Raw genomic sequence first — 15,824 nt, 5'->3', positions numbered from 1 at the left:
GCAGTGCTCATAATAGAGCGGAAAAAAAGAAAAAGATGGCTGGGAAACAGAACCTGCTTTGTATTTTTGTAGGAAACACAGTTTAGATCTGTTTAGGGTAAGAGGTGTGTGAGTTATTGCCATCTATCACTGAATGTGTCAGGAATATCGAAAACAAAACCAACTTATCTCCGCTCTTTTAGCGCCCCTCACAGAACTTGATCCACGCTGGCATTTCGCTCCTTGGGTTTTTGGTTTTGAAAAAGGGAAAAAATTCCACCATCCCGTCCAAGCTTTTAGGATACCGGGTGTCAGATTTGCACAATCCATATGTACAACGCTTTGGCTTGTTTTCCTCGCTTGAAAGCTTGACAGAGCTCCTGCGCGTAGCTACAGTTGCTAAGCCACGATTGGAGGGTGGCGATTTTTGGGTGAGGCTTAGTAAAGGGTCAATTAAAAAAAATTTGAATATAAGCATACCTGTGTGTTTGTCGACATAAAGGGTTAAAGCATTTATGCAGTAAGTATTGTATGCTTTCAATAATCCAGCATTTAAGTCAAATTGCTAAATGCTCATAGTCATAAAGCGATCCTCACATTAACAGACGGGTGTGCAGGCATTAAAGCACTGATTCATTAATGTCTCAGAAAGTTCTACGTTTATTGATGAGCACTGTCATCAGAATGAACAACCCACTGTTTTTATCCGCTCAGACTTTTTTACAGACGAGCTGAAAAAAATTGCTGCACACTCGACTCATGAAATCCTCTATATTTAAATCAAACAGAGGACGACTGAGGATCTGCTAAAGCGTTTCCATAAAAGTGTGCCATATGCATCAGACGTTTAGCCAGCGGATTGTGGGTGGTGATTGGCGTGACGTCTGAGGCTGTAGAATATTTTCAAATTCACATTATTTTCTACATAGTTTCGCTGTTTGTCCACACGAAAATGCAGTGTCATGTGACTGAAACCAAAGTTTCCTGAAAATGTCCCCTCATTATGTCTGTGTGTGCCCTGTTTTCCTTTCTGATTGGCCAACACGGCCGTGTTCACACCAAACGCGGATGATGCAAAAGAGCCAAAATTACGCACATTTGCAGCAAACAGATTGCATATTTTCTGTCATTCTCCAGCGGCACGGTAATCCCCCTCTGTTCTAACGTTTGCATTGATTTGTATGCAATTTACTTGTGCAAAAACTTAATTCCCTGTTTGGTGGTCATTATCGCCACCCCTTAATATGCATCACAGTCTGTGCTTTTGCATTTGCATGTGGACGGAGACCTTTTTAAAAATGAAAGTGGGAAAAATCCAGTTTATAAAAACACCCATACACATGTGTGGACATGGCCTGAGACTAGGGATACTGTAACTACACAAGCAAGCAGAATATAACACAGTTCTAATGGTTTTTGTATATTTTAATGAAAAGATTGTACATGTTGCGTCTTATATTATCCACAATCAAGCATGCAAACTAACACAGCAGTCAGGGGTGGTGTTTTTGACAATAGCTGCATGGCTCTGTCAGCTCCATAGCGAGAGACTGAATGGGGTTCACTGAGAGACAGAAGGCCGTGGCTCACACTCGGGGCCCCTCAGACACCGTGGGAACAGCACGTCCCTCTCAGACACCCCCAAACATCTTCATTTGAATACAAGACAAGAGGCCTGCTGCAAGTAGGGCTGGAGGATACTGAGAAAATTAGCAACATGTGATTCTGCTGCTGAGTATTGCGAGACAAAAAATCTCCTTGCCATTTCACATTTTTATTAGCTACTTTTTTATTATGTAATGATCATACTAAAATATACAGGACATTTTTCAGATCTAATTAAATTAAATCAAATAACATTTACATTTAGTCACTTAGCATGATGCTTTTGTACAAAGCAACTTAAAATTGAGGAAGCATTCAACAAGAAGAGGCAATACATACAAGTGCTAGTTAAACTTAGGATTTAGTGCTTGAATAAGGAGGCTTAAAAACACTATAAATTAAGCACAATATTTCGTTTTTGCATCGATATTCACAATATTCACATCGCAGAAACTGCAATGTCAGCTCAGTTTTAGGAGATTTGAGTTTTGAGTCACATTGTGGAGTCACTATGAAGTTTAAGCCTAATAAAGTGAACATTTTTTATTTGCTTTATTGATTTGTTTTTAAGGGCTGTGACTGCAAGATATATAATAATTTATAGCATTTGTAGTTTTACCAATTTTATACAATGTAGACTATACATTTATTTACATTTGATTAATTAATTTCTGTATCTGAATACAGTTGGACTCTTCAGAATATGCTCTCTGTTTGATTCATGCAGATTATATGTCCTTTAAAATCATCCCAATCAATATAAAATTATGAATTCCTTCCAAATTTAGTTATTATAGTCATCTGCTGGAATTATATTCCTTTCACAGTAGATATATCAGAAAAACGAAACATTGAAATGTCAGATTTGCAATAATGTGCAGCCCTACTATGACTGTAGAAATGAAAATCTCTGCAGATTAGTGTTCTCAAAAGTATCGACTTCGGTACCAAACAGGTTCAGTAACGAACATTTTTAGGGCTGTTGAATAGGTCAACAGTTATTACCAGTGTTGGTGAAAGTTACTTTTGAAAGTAGTGCATTACAATATTAAGTTACTCCCCAAAAAAGTAACTAATTGGGTTACATTTTTATGGAAAGTTATGCGTTATATTACTTTTGAGTTACTTTTGCAAACCTTTTCCTCACCTGGCTGAGGTTTGATCTCTTGCAGGTGTTTGTTCCCTTTTATAGAGAAGCTCTGCATTTAACTGCATTTATATAACCCACACCTTCATTTTCTTTTAATAAAAATGTAGGATAAAGTTATATTTTGAGAACTTTCTAAATGTTAAAATACTAACATAAAATAAATTTTAATAAGGGAAAAACAGATTTTAAACCTTTAAAATGTTTAATAACAAAATGAACAGTAAGACGATAAAAAAAATCCCCAAATCTAAATAAATCTTTGAGCTTTATACATTGAATAAATTGCTTCACGTGGCCTTAACAAATGTGTAAATCATTTCCCAAAGGACAAAACAAATCTTACTATATTTAAAAAATCATTGTCGCCTCTACAGTAGACAGTGGCTGCATCTCCTCAACAATAAAAGCAATAACCTTTTTTTAGGTTAGTCGAATGAACTGTTTGACCGGGAGAATGTGAACTAATGTCAATAATTTGTTGTTAAGCTGGACGTGAGTGTGGGTGTATCTAGTTTTGTTTTGATTGTTTTCGATATCCTGTTTTTTGAAGTTGTCAAAAGTTTTACACTTAACAACAATCCACTTCTTTTCTTCGATGAGTTCAAAACAACAAAAATCCATTGCAAAAATGTATGTCTCCAGCCTGTCATTGTTTCTGTTTCTAACTGTCTATAGTGATGACGGGCAATTCGTGAATGAATTGAACTGAATTGTCATGAAACGGTTGCATCTTCAATACTAAAATACCAGATGCCCCTTTGATTAGAAATAAACCAATATACCGAGTTATTCGGTTACTAGAACAGTACACGGACTCATCTGCTGTGAAAAAGAAGACCTGATGATGATGATGAGTGCGAGTCTGTTCCCTCGCAGCATGCTCTATCATTGAGTGTGTGATTCAACCTGACTAAGGTCTTTTTTTTCCACAATCAATATAGTGAAAGCCAATTAGCCAAGATAAAAAGTAAGTCGTTACATTTTTTTTTTTTTTACATTTTTTTTAAAAGTAACTCAAATAGTATTACTTATTTTTAAAAGTAATGCGCTACTTTACTCATTACTTTGGAAGTAATATTATTATGTAACGCACATTACTTATAATGTCCTACCCCCAACACTGGTTATGACTGTGAATGGCCATGAAGGTTATCAGTTCACGTTCTGTTTACATTCTCATATCTGTTGAGCATTTGAACACTAGCCAAAAAGCGCTCAAAAGTTAGCAGGGAAATGGAAATATTTAAGTACAGTACCGATTGGTACCCAAGTCGATACTTTCGACAACCCTAATATGCTGAGGTTTTTATTTATTACACTGAAAAAAAATGATGTCTGCAAAAGTGTTGCAAACTTTTTATATGGGTTGAATTTAAACAAACAAATTAAATTGAGCAATGTTCAACTTAATTTGTTTGTTTAAATTCAGCCCAAATAAATTGTTTACAACCACTCAACTTAAAAAAAATATTTAGTAAATGCAAGGAATGATTTTTGAATAATTTTTTTCAGTGTAAAGCAAATATTCTGGCAGTTGTTATTTTCGGTTATTATCTCGGTTCCCGCCATTAGTGTTTATTTTCAGCTCTACGGTGCTTTCACTTCTGTAGTTCATTTCATTTGGTCCGGATCAAGGTCAATAAATGATACATTGTAGCATTTTCTGCTGTCTTTGGGTCGTTTTAACACCACACTGCTGGCTTTGGTCCGAACCAGATGAAAAGAACCAAAATGCAGTCATCTTACAAAATCCACATCTCTCATTGGCCAGATGTTATTAAACAAAGTTCCTAAACTGCTTATCGATTGTTCAGAATTCACGTGCTGGAAAATGAAAATGGAGCTCCCTCAAGTAAACAAACCAGCAGACAGGAATATATGTATAAGAATATATATCGCTTTTTACCATGGAGCTACAACTGCGCTGACTGATTGTATCCCTGCTCATAGTATACTATATATTTTGTATACATCACTTTAGACAAACTATACATTGAGAATGAAGCGCGGCTGGAAAACAATGTTTTAATGCGTCGCACGTCACTTCAGGAGGAGGCGTGAATTAATTTTGCTAAACTGCAACATGGTCATCTTGCGGAAATATTACCAACGATCCATCAGGTAATGTTTTTCCCTCTCCCTCTCTCTCTGTTGGTTAAGCGCTGTCAACGGTTGGGTCTGTTTTAGTTCGGATCATATTCTCTTCACAAACGAATCGCTACAGGGTTCGTTTGAAAGCGTACCGAGACCACCTCTTCAAGGCGGCTTTTTTGGTCCGCTCTCGGTGAGCTCTCGAGTACGATTGCTGCATTCACACCTGCCCAAACGAACTGCACCAAGAGGGAAAACGAACTCTAGTGTGATTCAAAGGAACTAAATAAGGCAGGTGTGAAAACACCTTAAGTTCACCTTTAGTACACTCCAACCAATAGACCATTTTCAGGGATGTAAACAAAAACAATGGTCCCAATTTATTTCCTGCTTTACATTTTTAATTTCTAAAGCTTCTGAGAATCCAAAAAGAGCCACATATTGATAAAAAAAATTATGATAGCTGTTTTAACATTAAGTTATGATTGAATTTTCTCTTGTTACAGTTATGAAATAGTTTGATGACAAGCAGCAAATGGCCAATGGCATGACCACATTGAAATGGTCTATAGCAGTGCACCAACAGGAGAGGCGAGGACAAAAATAGTAAAGATTGGCTAAATTTGGAAAAACAACCTATTAATGCAACACATCTGGCACATAAAATAAATCTAACGCATCACATCTCTCGACTATACGGATATTGCATCAACTATTATTGTGATAAATTCAATTTTTTTAATATATTGTGCAGCTATAGTTGCAAGGACACCGAATGAAAGAGAAGAAAGGCAAGAATTAAAGGCTGCTTGGGTGGAAAGGGGGAGGTTTGACGGTGGGAACTCAAATATGTCCCTGCGAAGCCTCCAGAGTAGATATCAGACTGCGATTACAGAGCGAGGCGTCTGTAATTACAGGCCATCTACTTGGACAAGTCTAAAGCTAGTGAAGTGAGCGCTCTTTAGGGATCAGGTAGGTTTCTGTCCGATCAGACTGTCTCCACTTTAAACCAATCAGACGGGCATTAGACGGTACGGGTGCACAGGGGTCAAACTGTCTGCAAAGACAAAAGGAGTCCAGAGACAAAAGAAGGCTTTCAGACGCAACGAGGGGACCGTAAACTGACAAGGAGATCAGACTTAATTATTGATGCTATTACTCATATGTTTGGGAAAGGGATTTGAGCGTACAAAAGCACTTGTCCTGTAAACACCAATGATACCTCCAATTGTGGAAATTGTTGAAAAGTGGTAATACGTGTGCAATGATTAGGTCAGAAAATCCAGCTGTCTCTATAGTAGCCAGTAAATAACCACACAGAACACCATAGCAACTACATAGCAATGTCCAGTCTGAACACTTAACAATCACATAGCAACACCCTGACCTCACCTAAAAATGTGCTTTAAAGAAACACTTTATCCTTCAAAGTAAAGTCAACCACTGCAATTCTTTCAGATGTAGTTCTTACATGATCGTTCACTAAAAAACTCTACAATCTCAAGCATGCAATGTTATTTTGGCATTACGTATACATTCAACTGACTTTTATATTGGCAGTTTTGGTTGTAGTCATTAAAACAACACTAGCTTTATTCTTAGTTTAAGTCTTTTATTCATTTTACTTCAACTTCTGTTATTAATGCACACATTTAAGTTCAATATTTAGTCAGATTTTTATTTTATTTTAGATTTATTTTATAACAATTCTCAAATAAATAACAATTAGAAGTATCGAATGACTGTAATTTTCATAAACAGTGGAGAACAAACTCAGTATCAGTATTTTAGATCCTTGAATGGCGTGTTCACACCAGACACGGCTTGTGCGTGTAAATAAGACGCCTAAACATTGAAGTGAGAACTCAAATTCACGTGTGAAATTTACTTCACAATAGATGCAGATTCGCGTCATGGGTGGGGCATCTTTCTGCCCGGTGACTCTAGTTTCGTTGCTAATGATTAACATGAATTTTATCATAATCAGAAAGAGCTTTACTGCCAGATTTATTCACACATATAAGGAATTTGTTTTCGTGACAAAGCTTCTACAGTGCAGCAAAATTACAGAGACAAGACAAAAAACAGATAATAAATATATTTTACAAACATAAATGCAAATATACAAATTGACAAGTGTATGTACAGGTTTATTACTATATACAACGTTATATGTGCAGCTGTTATGTGCAAACTGGTATGTAGAGTATGTTGTTAAATAAATAAGTGTATATGTGTATAAAAAGTCTTGATGTTTGTTTCATAATTGCTATCATAAGGTGTTCAATACATTAGCTTGAGATTTATATATACTATGAACAGCAGCTACACTAATTATTCTCTTTATTCTCTATTTCCACCTGGGGATACTCTTCCTGAGGCCCTCAGTCTATGCAGCGCCACTGATTCGATCCAAGACCAGCAACGAGATGATCCCAAGGTTTCCATATCCTGGACCAGGCCGTATCCTGAGCAGCTACTGTGGTGGTCATAGAGGAGTGGAGAGCATGAGACTGATTCCTGTGACGCTCCAGGGACAGACGAGTCTTCGCTGAAGTCCAGATTCCAGCCTCCGCCGCTGAGACTGCAGCTCTGCACAAAACGTTTGGCCAGTGGAGAAATGGTCGTGCCCATCTGAGCCTGGTTCTCTCTAGGTTTTTTCTTCACCTTCGCCAATTTGGCGAAGTTTTTTCCATAGCCGCTGTCGCCACTGGCTTGCATGGTTCAGGATCTGTGGATCGTTGGATTTGCTCTTCAGTGTTGAACCCTCAGTAGTGAATAATTAACCACACTGAACTGAGCTAAACTGAACTGAACTGAACTTAAACACTACAAACTGAACTACACTGTTTCAATTTACTATGACCTTCTATGTGAAGCTGCTTTGACACAATCTACATTGTTAAAGCGCTATACAAATAAAGGTGAATCGAACTGATTTTATTGACAGTAGCTGTGTTTATGTGCATTAAAAAGTCTGAAAAACAGTAGATTTGTAAATTCTTTCAGAGGTGCACCAAGCTCTGCGAGTTCATCAACTCCTCCAGAAACTGTGATGATGGAAGCTTTCATCGATAATTCTGACTGAGCCATGCTCAGTTAGATGAGCTGTTGTCCCATGTTGGCAGGAGAATTTCCCCCTCAAAACACACAACAAGCGCTACATCATAATCATAGCTCTACCAGAGCAAGCTCCTGATTGTTTAACGTGATGCAAATGTCCGCTAAAGTTCTGATTTTCCAAATCGAGTGATTTGCACGTCAAACGCTCAATATCCCCTACCGCTTCGTTCACACGAATCGTGTCATTCACATGAATAGCACAGACTAGTGCATTTATGCATTGACTTAACATGTAAATCACTCACGCGTGACGCTTCATCCACGTCTGGTGTGAACACACCATTGAAGTGACAGTAACCTTAAATAACTGCTGCTAATAATGTTGATCAAACAAAAAAGACAGACAAAGCACTCACTGTTTTTGTCTGAATTATAGAGTAGGGCTAGACGATTAATCCAAGTAATCAAAATCGACATTCAGAACCTATAATCGATCAATTTTTAGGTTGATTTTTTCAGTTACTTTGCCTTCCAAGTGTGGAGTCATGTGACCCCGCTTTGTTGATACTTCTGCAGCCACATCTGATCTCTAGTCAAGTAGAACGATGGACCTATTCTTCAGCCTTACTGTGCACTACATTGACGATGATTGGATGCTGCGCCAGAGATGCCTTGAGACGGCATATTTTCCATTACAATCAACTTATAATTTACATTAAAATATTTATTTACAGAAGATGTAAGAAATGCAGTGTTTAAAATATTATTTACAGGATATACAAGAGTTACTTTATTTAGCAGAGAAACTGCTTATTTTCTACTTTTAATGAAAATAATTTATTTTATTTCCAAAAGTGCAAGATATTTATTTCAATATTTAACAATAACAATTTATTTTAGGTAATGTGGGTTTTAAAGTCAGTTGTTCAACGTTGATGTTCGATAAACAATCATAGACAGATTATTTTAGCAATGCTGCACCCTTCATTCAGAAATCTCTCACTTGTAATAAGTGAGCATATTTACTGTACAAAACTTGTCTGTGAACTATGAGGGCAAAAAAAAATGTAATAAAAAAATAGTTTATTAATCATAATCAAGTCAAAATGTTCAATAAAATGAGATTTTGATTTTTGACCAAATCGCCCAGCCCTATAATGAAGTATGTTGACTTTTGTTCAAACTCAAAGAGCAAATGAGTTAAGTAAAAAACGAGAACAAGTTTCACTTTTAAGTAAACTCTAAGATTCAGCTTTGGTTTAGTGTGAACTACATCTAAAAGAACAAAATTAAATGTTTAATTTAGCTAAAACATTAAGCAGAGGATTGATTTCAGCTTCCAGGAGTATACGCTGACATTCTGGCCACAGTTTAGTGAAACGCTGCTGTGCAAGGTACAACAAAACACAACAGCCTCTCAATAACGTGGGAACAATGGCAGTAGGAGGGCAGGCTGTTCCAGGGGCAGCGGATCATTATGCAAGGTTAACATTTCAGACGGGACGACATTAAAGCATGAGGGGGCACCAATTACCAGCACGCCTTCCAGAAGGGTCTTCACTAGCCCATTCAATAGTAACAAATGAAAAGAGACTAAGCTGAGATTTATGACACCATGAAGCTGAACAGGATCAGGCTCCAGGCGATCTGTTGTTCACCCCAGGAGTGACTCATGGAAGCTTCCCGCTCCAAGTGCTTCCTTTAATCTCACAATATATCACATTAAAACCATAGTGGAAAGATCGGCTTTTTATAATGATGTAATGGAGAAACATATTTAGGACTTTTGAGTCACTTAAGGGAGAGATTTGAGTCAAAATGTACAAATGTGTCATATTATAGTAAAATATTATAGTAAAATTGTTCTGAACACACAATATTTTTTTCAGCAAGACTAAATTGACTAATTTCCAGTGAGAAAATTCAAGGTTAAAAAAAAAAATAAATAAATAAATAAATAAATATATATATATATATATATATATATATATATATATATATATATATATATATATATATATATATATATATATATATATATATTTGCAAGCCGTTTTCAAAAGTTTGCCTCATCAATCTCCTAAAATGCAGTTGTCATGTAAATAAAAGGCCAAAACAAATAAAAATCTTTACATGCGTAACGTAACTTTCCTGCATAAATCATACATACTGCTTTTTCATAAAACAGTGTTTTTAGTAGCTTTAGTAGCTTCTAGTAGCAGCTCAGTAAGTATAAACTGTGATTATGTGGAAACAATCTACATTAATCATAGCTTCTTTAATTGGATATAAAAGAAATACAGTTTATGGGTTTGAAATGGCATGGCAATTATCACATAATAACATCATTTAGAAATTATTTTTATATACTTAAAAGGGCAGTTCACACAGCAATTAAAATTCTGTCATCATTTACTTATCCTCCATTTGATCCAAAACAGTTTTGAGTTTTTTCTTCTGTTGGACACAAAAGAAGATACTTTAAAGAATGCTGGGAAAAAAATCATTGACATCCACAGAATTTTTTGTTCCTACGATACATGTCAATATCGGCTTTTCTCCTACATCCTTCAGAATATCATGTGTTCAACAGAAGAAATACATAAACATTTATAACCAGTCGAGTGTGAGTAAAAGAATGAGTGTTATTTTTTGGGGGGGGAGTACTAAGAAAAGTATTTATGTAGTCTCATGGAACTGTACAAAACAACAACATGATCAACAGATGAAAGCACTCGCGTGGATTCAGCATTAATCAACACCTCCATGATTGATCTGATACAATCTGTTTTGCTTGAAATCACAACAAGAACAAGAAAAATCTGTTTTTCTGAAGACTCCATATCCAGCATAAAAATGTAAAAGGTGAATGGTGTGAGGTAATCTGTGAATTGACCCAAGCTCGCTCAACAAATGAGACCTGGATAATCCTATTTACCCTGATCTCCCCAGGCTTCTCAATGGGATGTATTCTTTAGACCTGAAAAGGTACTGTGAAATCCAACATTAATCCATTCCCATGGGAAACTGATGATTATATCCATGGAATGAGTGTGAATCCAACACAAGGATGTCTTGTTTTATTTGTTTGTTTGTTTGTTTTTATTTTGACTATGTATATGAATTATATCTTGCTTTTTCTTTTTCTTTTGTCTATGCATATGCATTATGTCTTGTTTTTGTCTATGTACGTAAATTATGTCTGTTTTTTGTCAATGTATGTGAATTATGTCTTGGTTTTTGTATATGTATGTGAATTAAGTCTTGTTTTTTGGTCTATGTATGTGAATTATGTCTTGTATTATGTATGTGAATTAAGTCTTTGTCTATGCTTGTGAATTAAGTCTTGTTTTTGGTCCATGTATGTGAATTATGTCTTGTTTTGTTGTCTATGTGTGTTAAATCTCTTGCCTTTTGTCTACATAAGTGAATTAAGCCTTGGTTTTGAATTATGTCTTGTTTATTGTCAATATAATTGAGTCATGTTTTTTGTCTATGTATGTGAATTATGTCATGTTTTTTTGTCTTTGTCTAGTTTATTGTCAATATAATTGAATTGAGTCTTGTTTTTTGTCTATGTATGTGAATTATGTCTTGCTTTTTGTATATGAGTCAATTAAGTCTTGTTTTTGTCTATGTATGTGAATTAAGTCATGTTTTTTGCCTATGTATGTGAATTATGTCTTGTTTTTCTCTATACAAGTCGATTAAGTCTTGTTTTTGTCTGTGTATGTGAATTATGTCTTGTTTTTTGTATATGTATGTGAATCAAGTCTTGTTTTTTGTATATGTATGTGAATCAAGTCTTGTTTTTGTACATGTATGTGAATCAAGTCTTGTTTTTTGTATATGTATGTGAATCAAGTCTTGTTTTTTGTATATGTATGTGAATTAAGTCTTGTTTTTTGTCTATTTATGTAAATTATGTCATATTCTTGTCTATGTATGTAAATTATGTCATGTTTTTGTCTATGTATGTGAAATATGTCTTGTTTTTGTCTATGTATGTGAATTAAGTCTTTTTTTTTGTCTATGTATGTGAATTAAGTCTTGTTTTTTGTCTATGTATGTGAATTAAGTCTTTTTTTTTTGTCTATGTATGTGAATTAAGTCTTGTTTTTTGTCTATGTATGTAAATTATGTCTTGTTTTTGTCTATGTATGTGAATTAAGTCTATGTATGTTAATTATGTCTTGTTTTTTGGTGTATGTGTGTGAATTAAGTCTTGTTTTTTGTCTATGTATGTAAATTATGTCATGTTTTTGTCTATGTATGTGAATTAAGTCTATGTATGTGAATTATGTCTTGTTTTTTGGTGTATGTATGCGAATTAAGACTTGTTTGTGTATGTATGTGAATTGTCATGTTTTGTCTATGCATGTGAATAATGTCATGTTTTGTCTATGTGAATTGTCATGTTTCTGTCTATGTATGTGAATTATGTCTTGTTTTTTGTTTGTTGTCTGTGTGTATGAAAAGGTCTTGTCTGTTTTTAAAAAGTGTCTAACAGTGTTATGAAAGAACAATTTCAGATCTGAGTCTTACAATAAAGTTATACCACATCATATCACTTCACATTTAGAAAGAAAATAACATCCAAAATAAAATATATAATTCAAACACATTCATATTCGATGATATTTAATGAACAGTTTATCCAGCCTAACTTGTTTTTCAATAGAAACACATAATAGAAGCAATTGATATAAGTTTGAGAGTCACAATACTAAGGAAATGAACACCAAACTTACCCAAAATATGATGTTGAACCCAAATAAGAAGTATTTGACACAGCAGCTGACCTCTGCTCCTTTAAAGTGATGCTGTTTTCTGCTCATTTTGTCCAGGCCACGATTCATTTGTGTCGAATCCACGATCAGCTCCGAAAAACTACACCAAAAGGCAGAAATACTAGCCGAAAACGATTCATTTGTCTATATTTTAGCCGAAAAGGCGGCGAGCCAGCGACACATCGCAAACCACAACAATGCACCATCAACAAGCGCTTTTCCTCACAGCCGAATTCCTCCGTTTTGATCATATAGTCAACGGCTGAGGGGTTAAATGGGTGGGGAAATTAAAGCCCCTGGTCCCCCATGAAAATCCCCGCTTGTTTTGGATTGCTGTCATGAGATGTGTTGGATATTTTAACCTTGTTTTGGACGTCCCGAAGAAAACAATCCACTGCTATCAAACAATCCAGCGAGTGCAGAGAAGCGCGACACCGCGACCATAGCACGGGCGCACTGTTAACTGAACATCTGCCAAAATAAAAGTCCCAATTTATTTCGCAATAACAAATGCTCAACGTTTCAATCAGAATCATCTTTATTCGACAAATATTGGAGACTTTTTTTGTTTTTCAAATGCTATAATAATACAATCAGTTTATCTGTTTGTATTTTGTAATTTAATAAGGATTTTTTTGTTCATTAATATTTAATACGTATTATTTTGAGAGGAATTTAAAGTAATTTTAGGGGCGAGATCTGAGTAGATCGTCTTTTGTTAACTATGACTTACCTCATAGTGGCTTACCATTAAATTTCAAAGAATTGTTTGTAAACATATTTAGTTTTGAATACTATATAATAGACTGTAAATAAATTGTATTCCTTACAATTACTGTTTAGTATCTTGCTTAACGTAATAATTCCTACCCCGCAAAAAGAGGCTGTATTTATGATGTAATATCCAATAACTTGTGTGTAAATGATTTCAAATTTAATATTTTCTATTGTTTATTGGTTTTGGAAAATACTGACATGCAGTCAACACTTGAAGTAGATCGAAAATTTTTCAAAGTTGTTTTAGGACGACCTCGATTAAAGGTGGGGTTCCACTTCAAATGTTGACTACTGTGTACATAAATATCAACTCACAAATTATTCGACAGCGAATGGGAGCTTTTATTTTGTGATTTCCGGTTATTGTTGTTATTGATGGTTGCTTGTTGCTGCGGTGGAGCTGTTCTTGTACGCAGCATCTCTGCCGCACTGCTGGTGTATGTGGAGAATGTAAACATGTTACTGTTTTAAATGCATGTACAACTTATCGAAACATAATATAAACACGCCTCTGAAAGCTGAAATTAATTTACGGACGTTTTACTTCTCGTTTTTGTTTCGTCAGGAAAATACTTTAGTTTTTTTTTTTTTACAAAGGAACAAACTGTACCATGACGTCACTGGGGACTATTTTTGTAGTGCTTTTAAATAACACAAATCTATCATTATTTCCAAATAATTAACCATTTTTAAGACTGAAATATTTTTTTGTAAAGGTTTTTAATTGAAAAGCTTGTATAGCTTGTGTCTGCACAGATGTGGTGTTTATTAGTTGTAGCTAAGTTCGATTGTATTTGTTCTATTTAATAAGTAATCGTATGTATTCGCCTTTTATTAATATTTGATATATTATTCTAAACGCAAATCTTGCTGTTTTATCCTCTGCAGTGATTTTAGACATTTAAAAAAACTGTGTTAACCATTTTAGTCCTATAGGTGGCGCTATTTACCAGGCGCTAAATTTCATAAAGCGTATTACAGTGCTCAACATATATAAAAACACCGCTCACACATCTTTCATTTAAATTAATATTTCATAAAGGATGCTTTACAATATTATTATGGTATTGTTTGTGCATATACATTAGATTAGTCAGTACAGAAGGCAAATCTGGAGCTTATCTAACAAAATAATTTATGACTACGGTCTAAAATAAGTAGCGCCAAATGTATACGTTAGGGAAAATATTAAATAAAAAAGCTAAAAAGAGGAAGACAACACAAGAGTAACAAAAACTTTATAAAATTTTGTTGAAATTTTGTAGTTTGTCATTTTTTCAATATTTTGCATGAATTTAATTGTGTTGTCTTTCAATTTATATATCTGTTTAATAAATCTGTTTTGTTCAAATGCACCAAAATATATGACCTATAATTACAGAGAATCGCTATATGCATTTTTAAAAACTTGTCTATACTAACAACAACAACAACAACAACAACAATAATAATAATAATAATAATAATAATAATAACAACAACAACAACAACAACAATAATAATAATAATAATAATAATAATTATTATTATTATTATTATTACTTTCTATTATTATTATTATTATTATTATTATTATTACTTTCTATTATTATTATTAATATTATTATTATTATTACTTTCTATTATTACTTTCTATTATTATTATTATTACTTTCTATTATTATTATTATTATTATTATTATTATTATTATTATTATTATTATTTTCTATTATTATTATTATTATTATTATTACTTTCTATTATTATTATTATTATTAATTATTATTATTATTATTATTATTATTATTAATTATTATTATTATTATTATTATTACTTTCTATTATTATTATTATTATTAATTATTATTATTATCATTATTATTATCATCATCATCATCATTGCAGTTGTTGCTGTTAAATATTGTTTTTTTATAATATTATATTTAACCTATTTAGCTAAATGTAACTCATTTACATTTACATTTAGTCATTTAGCAGACGCTTTTATCCAAAGCGACTTACAAATGAGGACAAGGAAGCAATTCACACAACTATAAGAGCAGCAGTGAACAAGTGCTATAGACAAGTTTCAGGTGTGTAAAGTCTAAGAAGCAAAGCATTAGTAAAAAATTTTTTTTTTTTTTTTTTTGGAGAGAGAGAAAGAGAGAGGGCACAGTTAGTGGTATAGCCAGAGAGGCAGTTGCAGATATAACTATATTTAACTTATTATTTAACTAAATATTGTGCATGTTCCATACATGCAGGTCATAATTTTAACAATGTTTTATTATAATTACATTAAAGTATCAGCCTATAATATTGCATATTTTTTCACACATGAATAATGAGCAAATCAGTTACATAAATTCATCATGTATTCAATTGCAAT

At 33.9% G+C, this 15,824-nt stretch overlaps 1 protein-coding gene across 1 annotated transcript in view; it reads right to left on the bottom strand.

The window, feature by feature from the left end:
• The window catches only part of tspan17 (tetraspanin 17), a 54,973-nt gene extending 41,866 nt beyond the window's left edge, over positions 1–13,107 (bottom strand). The window contains exon 1 of the mRNA XM_056471747.1: positions 12,640–13,107. Coding sequence (XP_056327722.1) covers positions 12,640–12,747 — 108 coding nt within the window. The 5' untranslated portion in view covers positions 12,748–13,107. The remainder of the gene's footprint in view (positions 1–12,639) is intronic.
• Between the last annotated feature and the right edge of the window lie 2,717 nt (positions 13,108–15,824).

Source organism: Danio aesculapii, chromosome 14, assembly GCF_903798145.1.
Source record: "Danio aesculapii chromosome 14, fDanAes4.1, whole genome shotgun sequence".
NCBI classification, from domain to species: Eukaryota; Metazoa; Chordata; class Actinopteri; order Cypriniformes; family Danionidae; genus Danio; species Danio aesculapii.
Note: the sequence above shows the minus strand (reverse complement) of the source record. Positions and strands in the feature narration are given on the sequence as shown.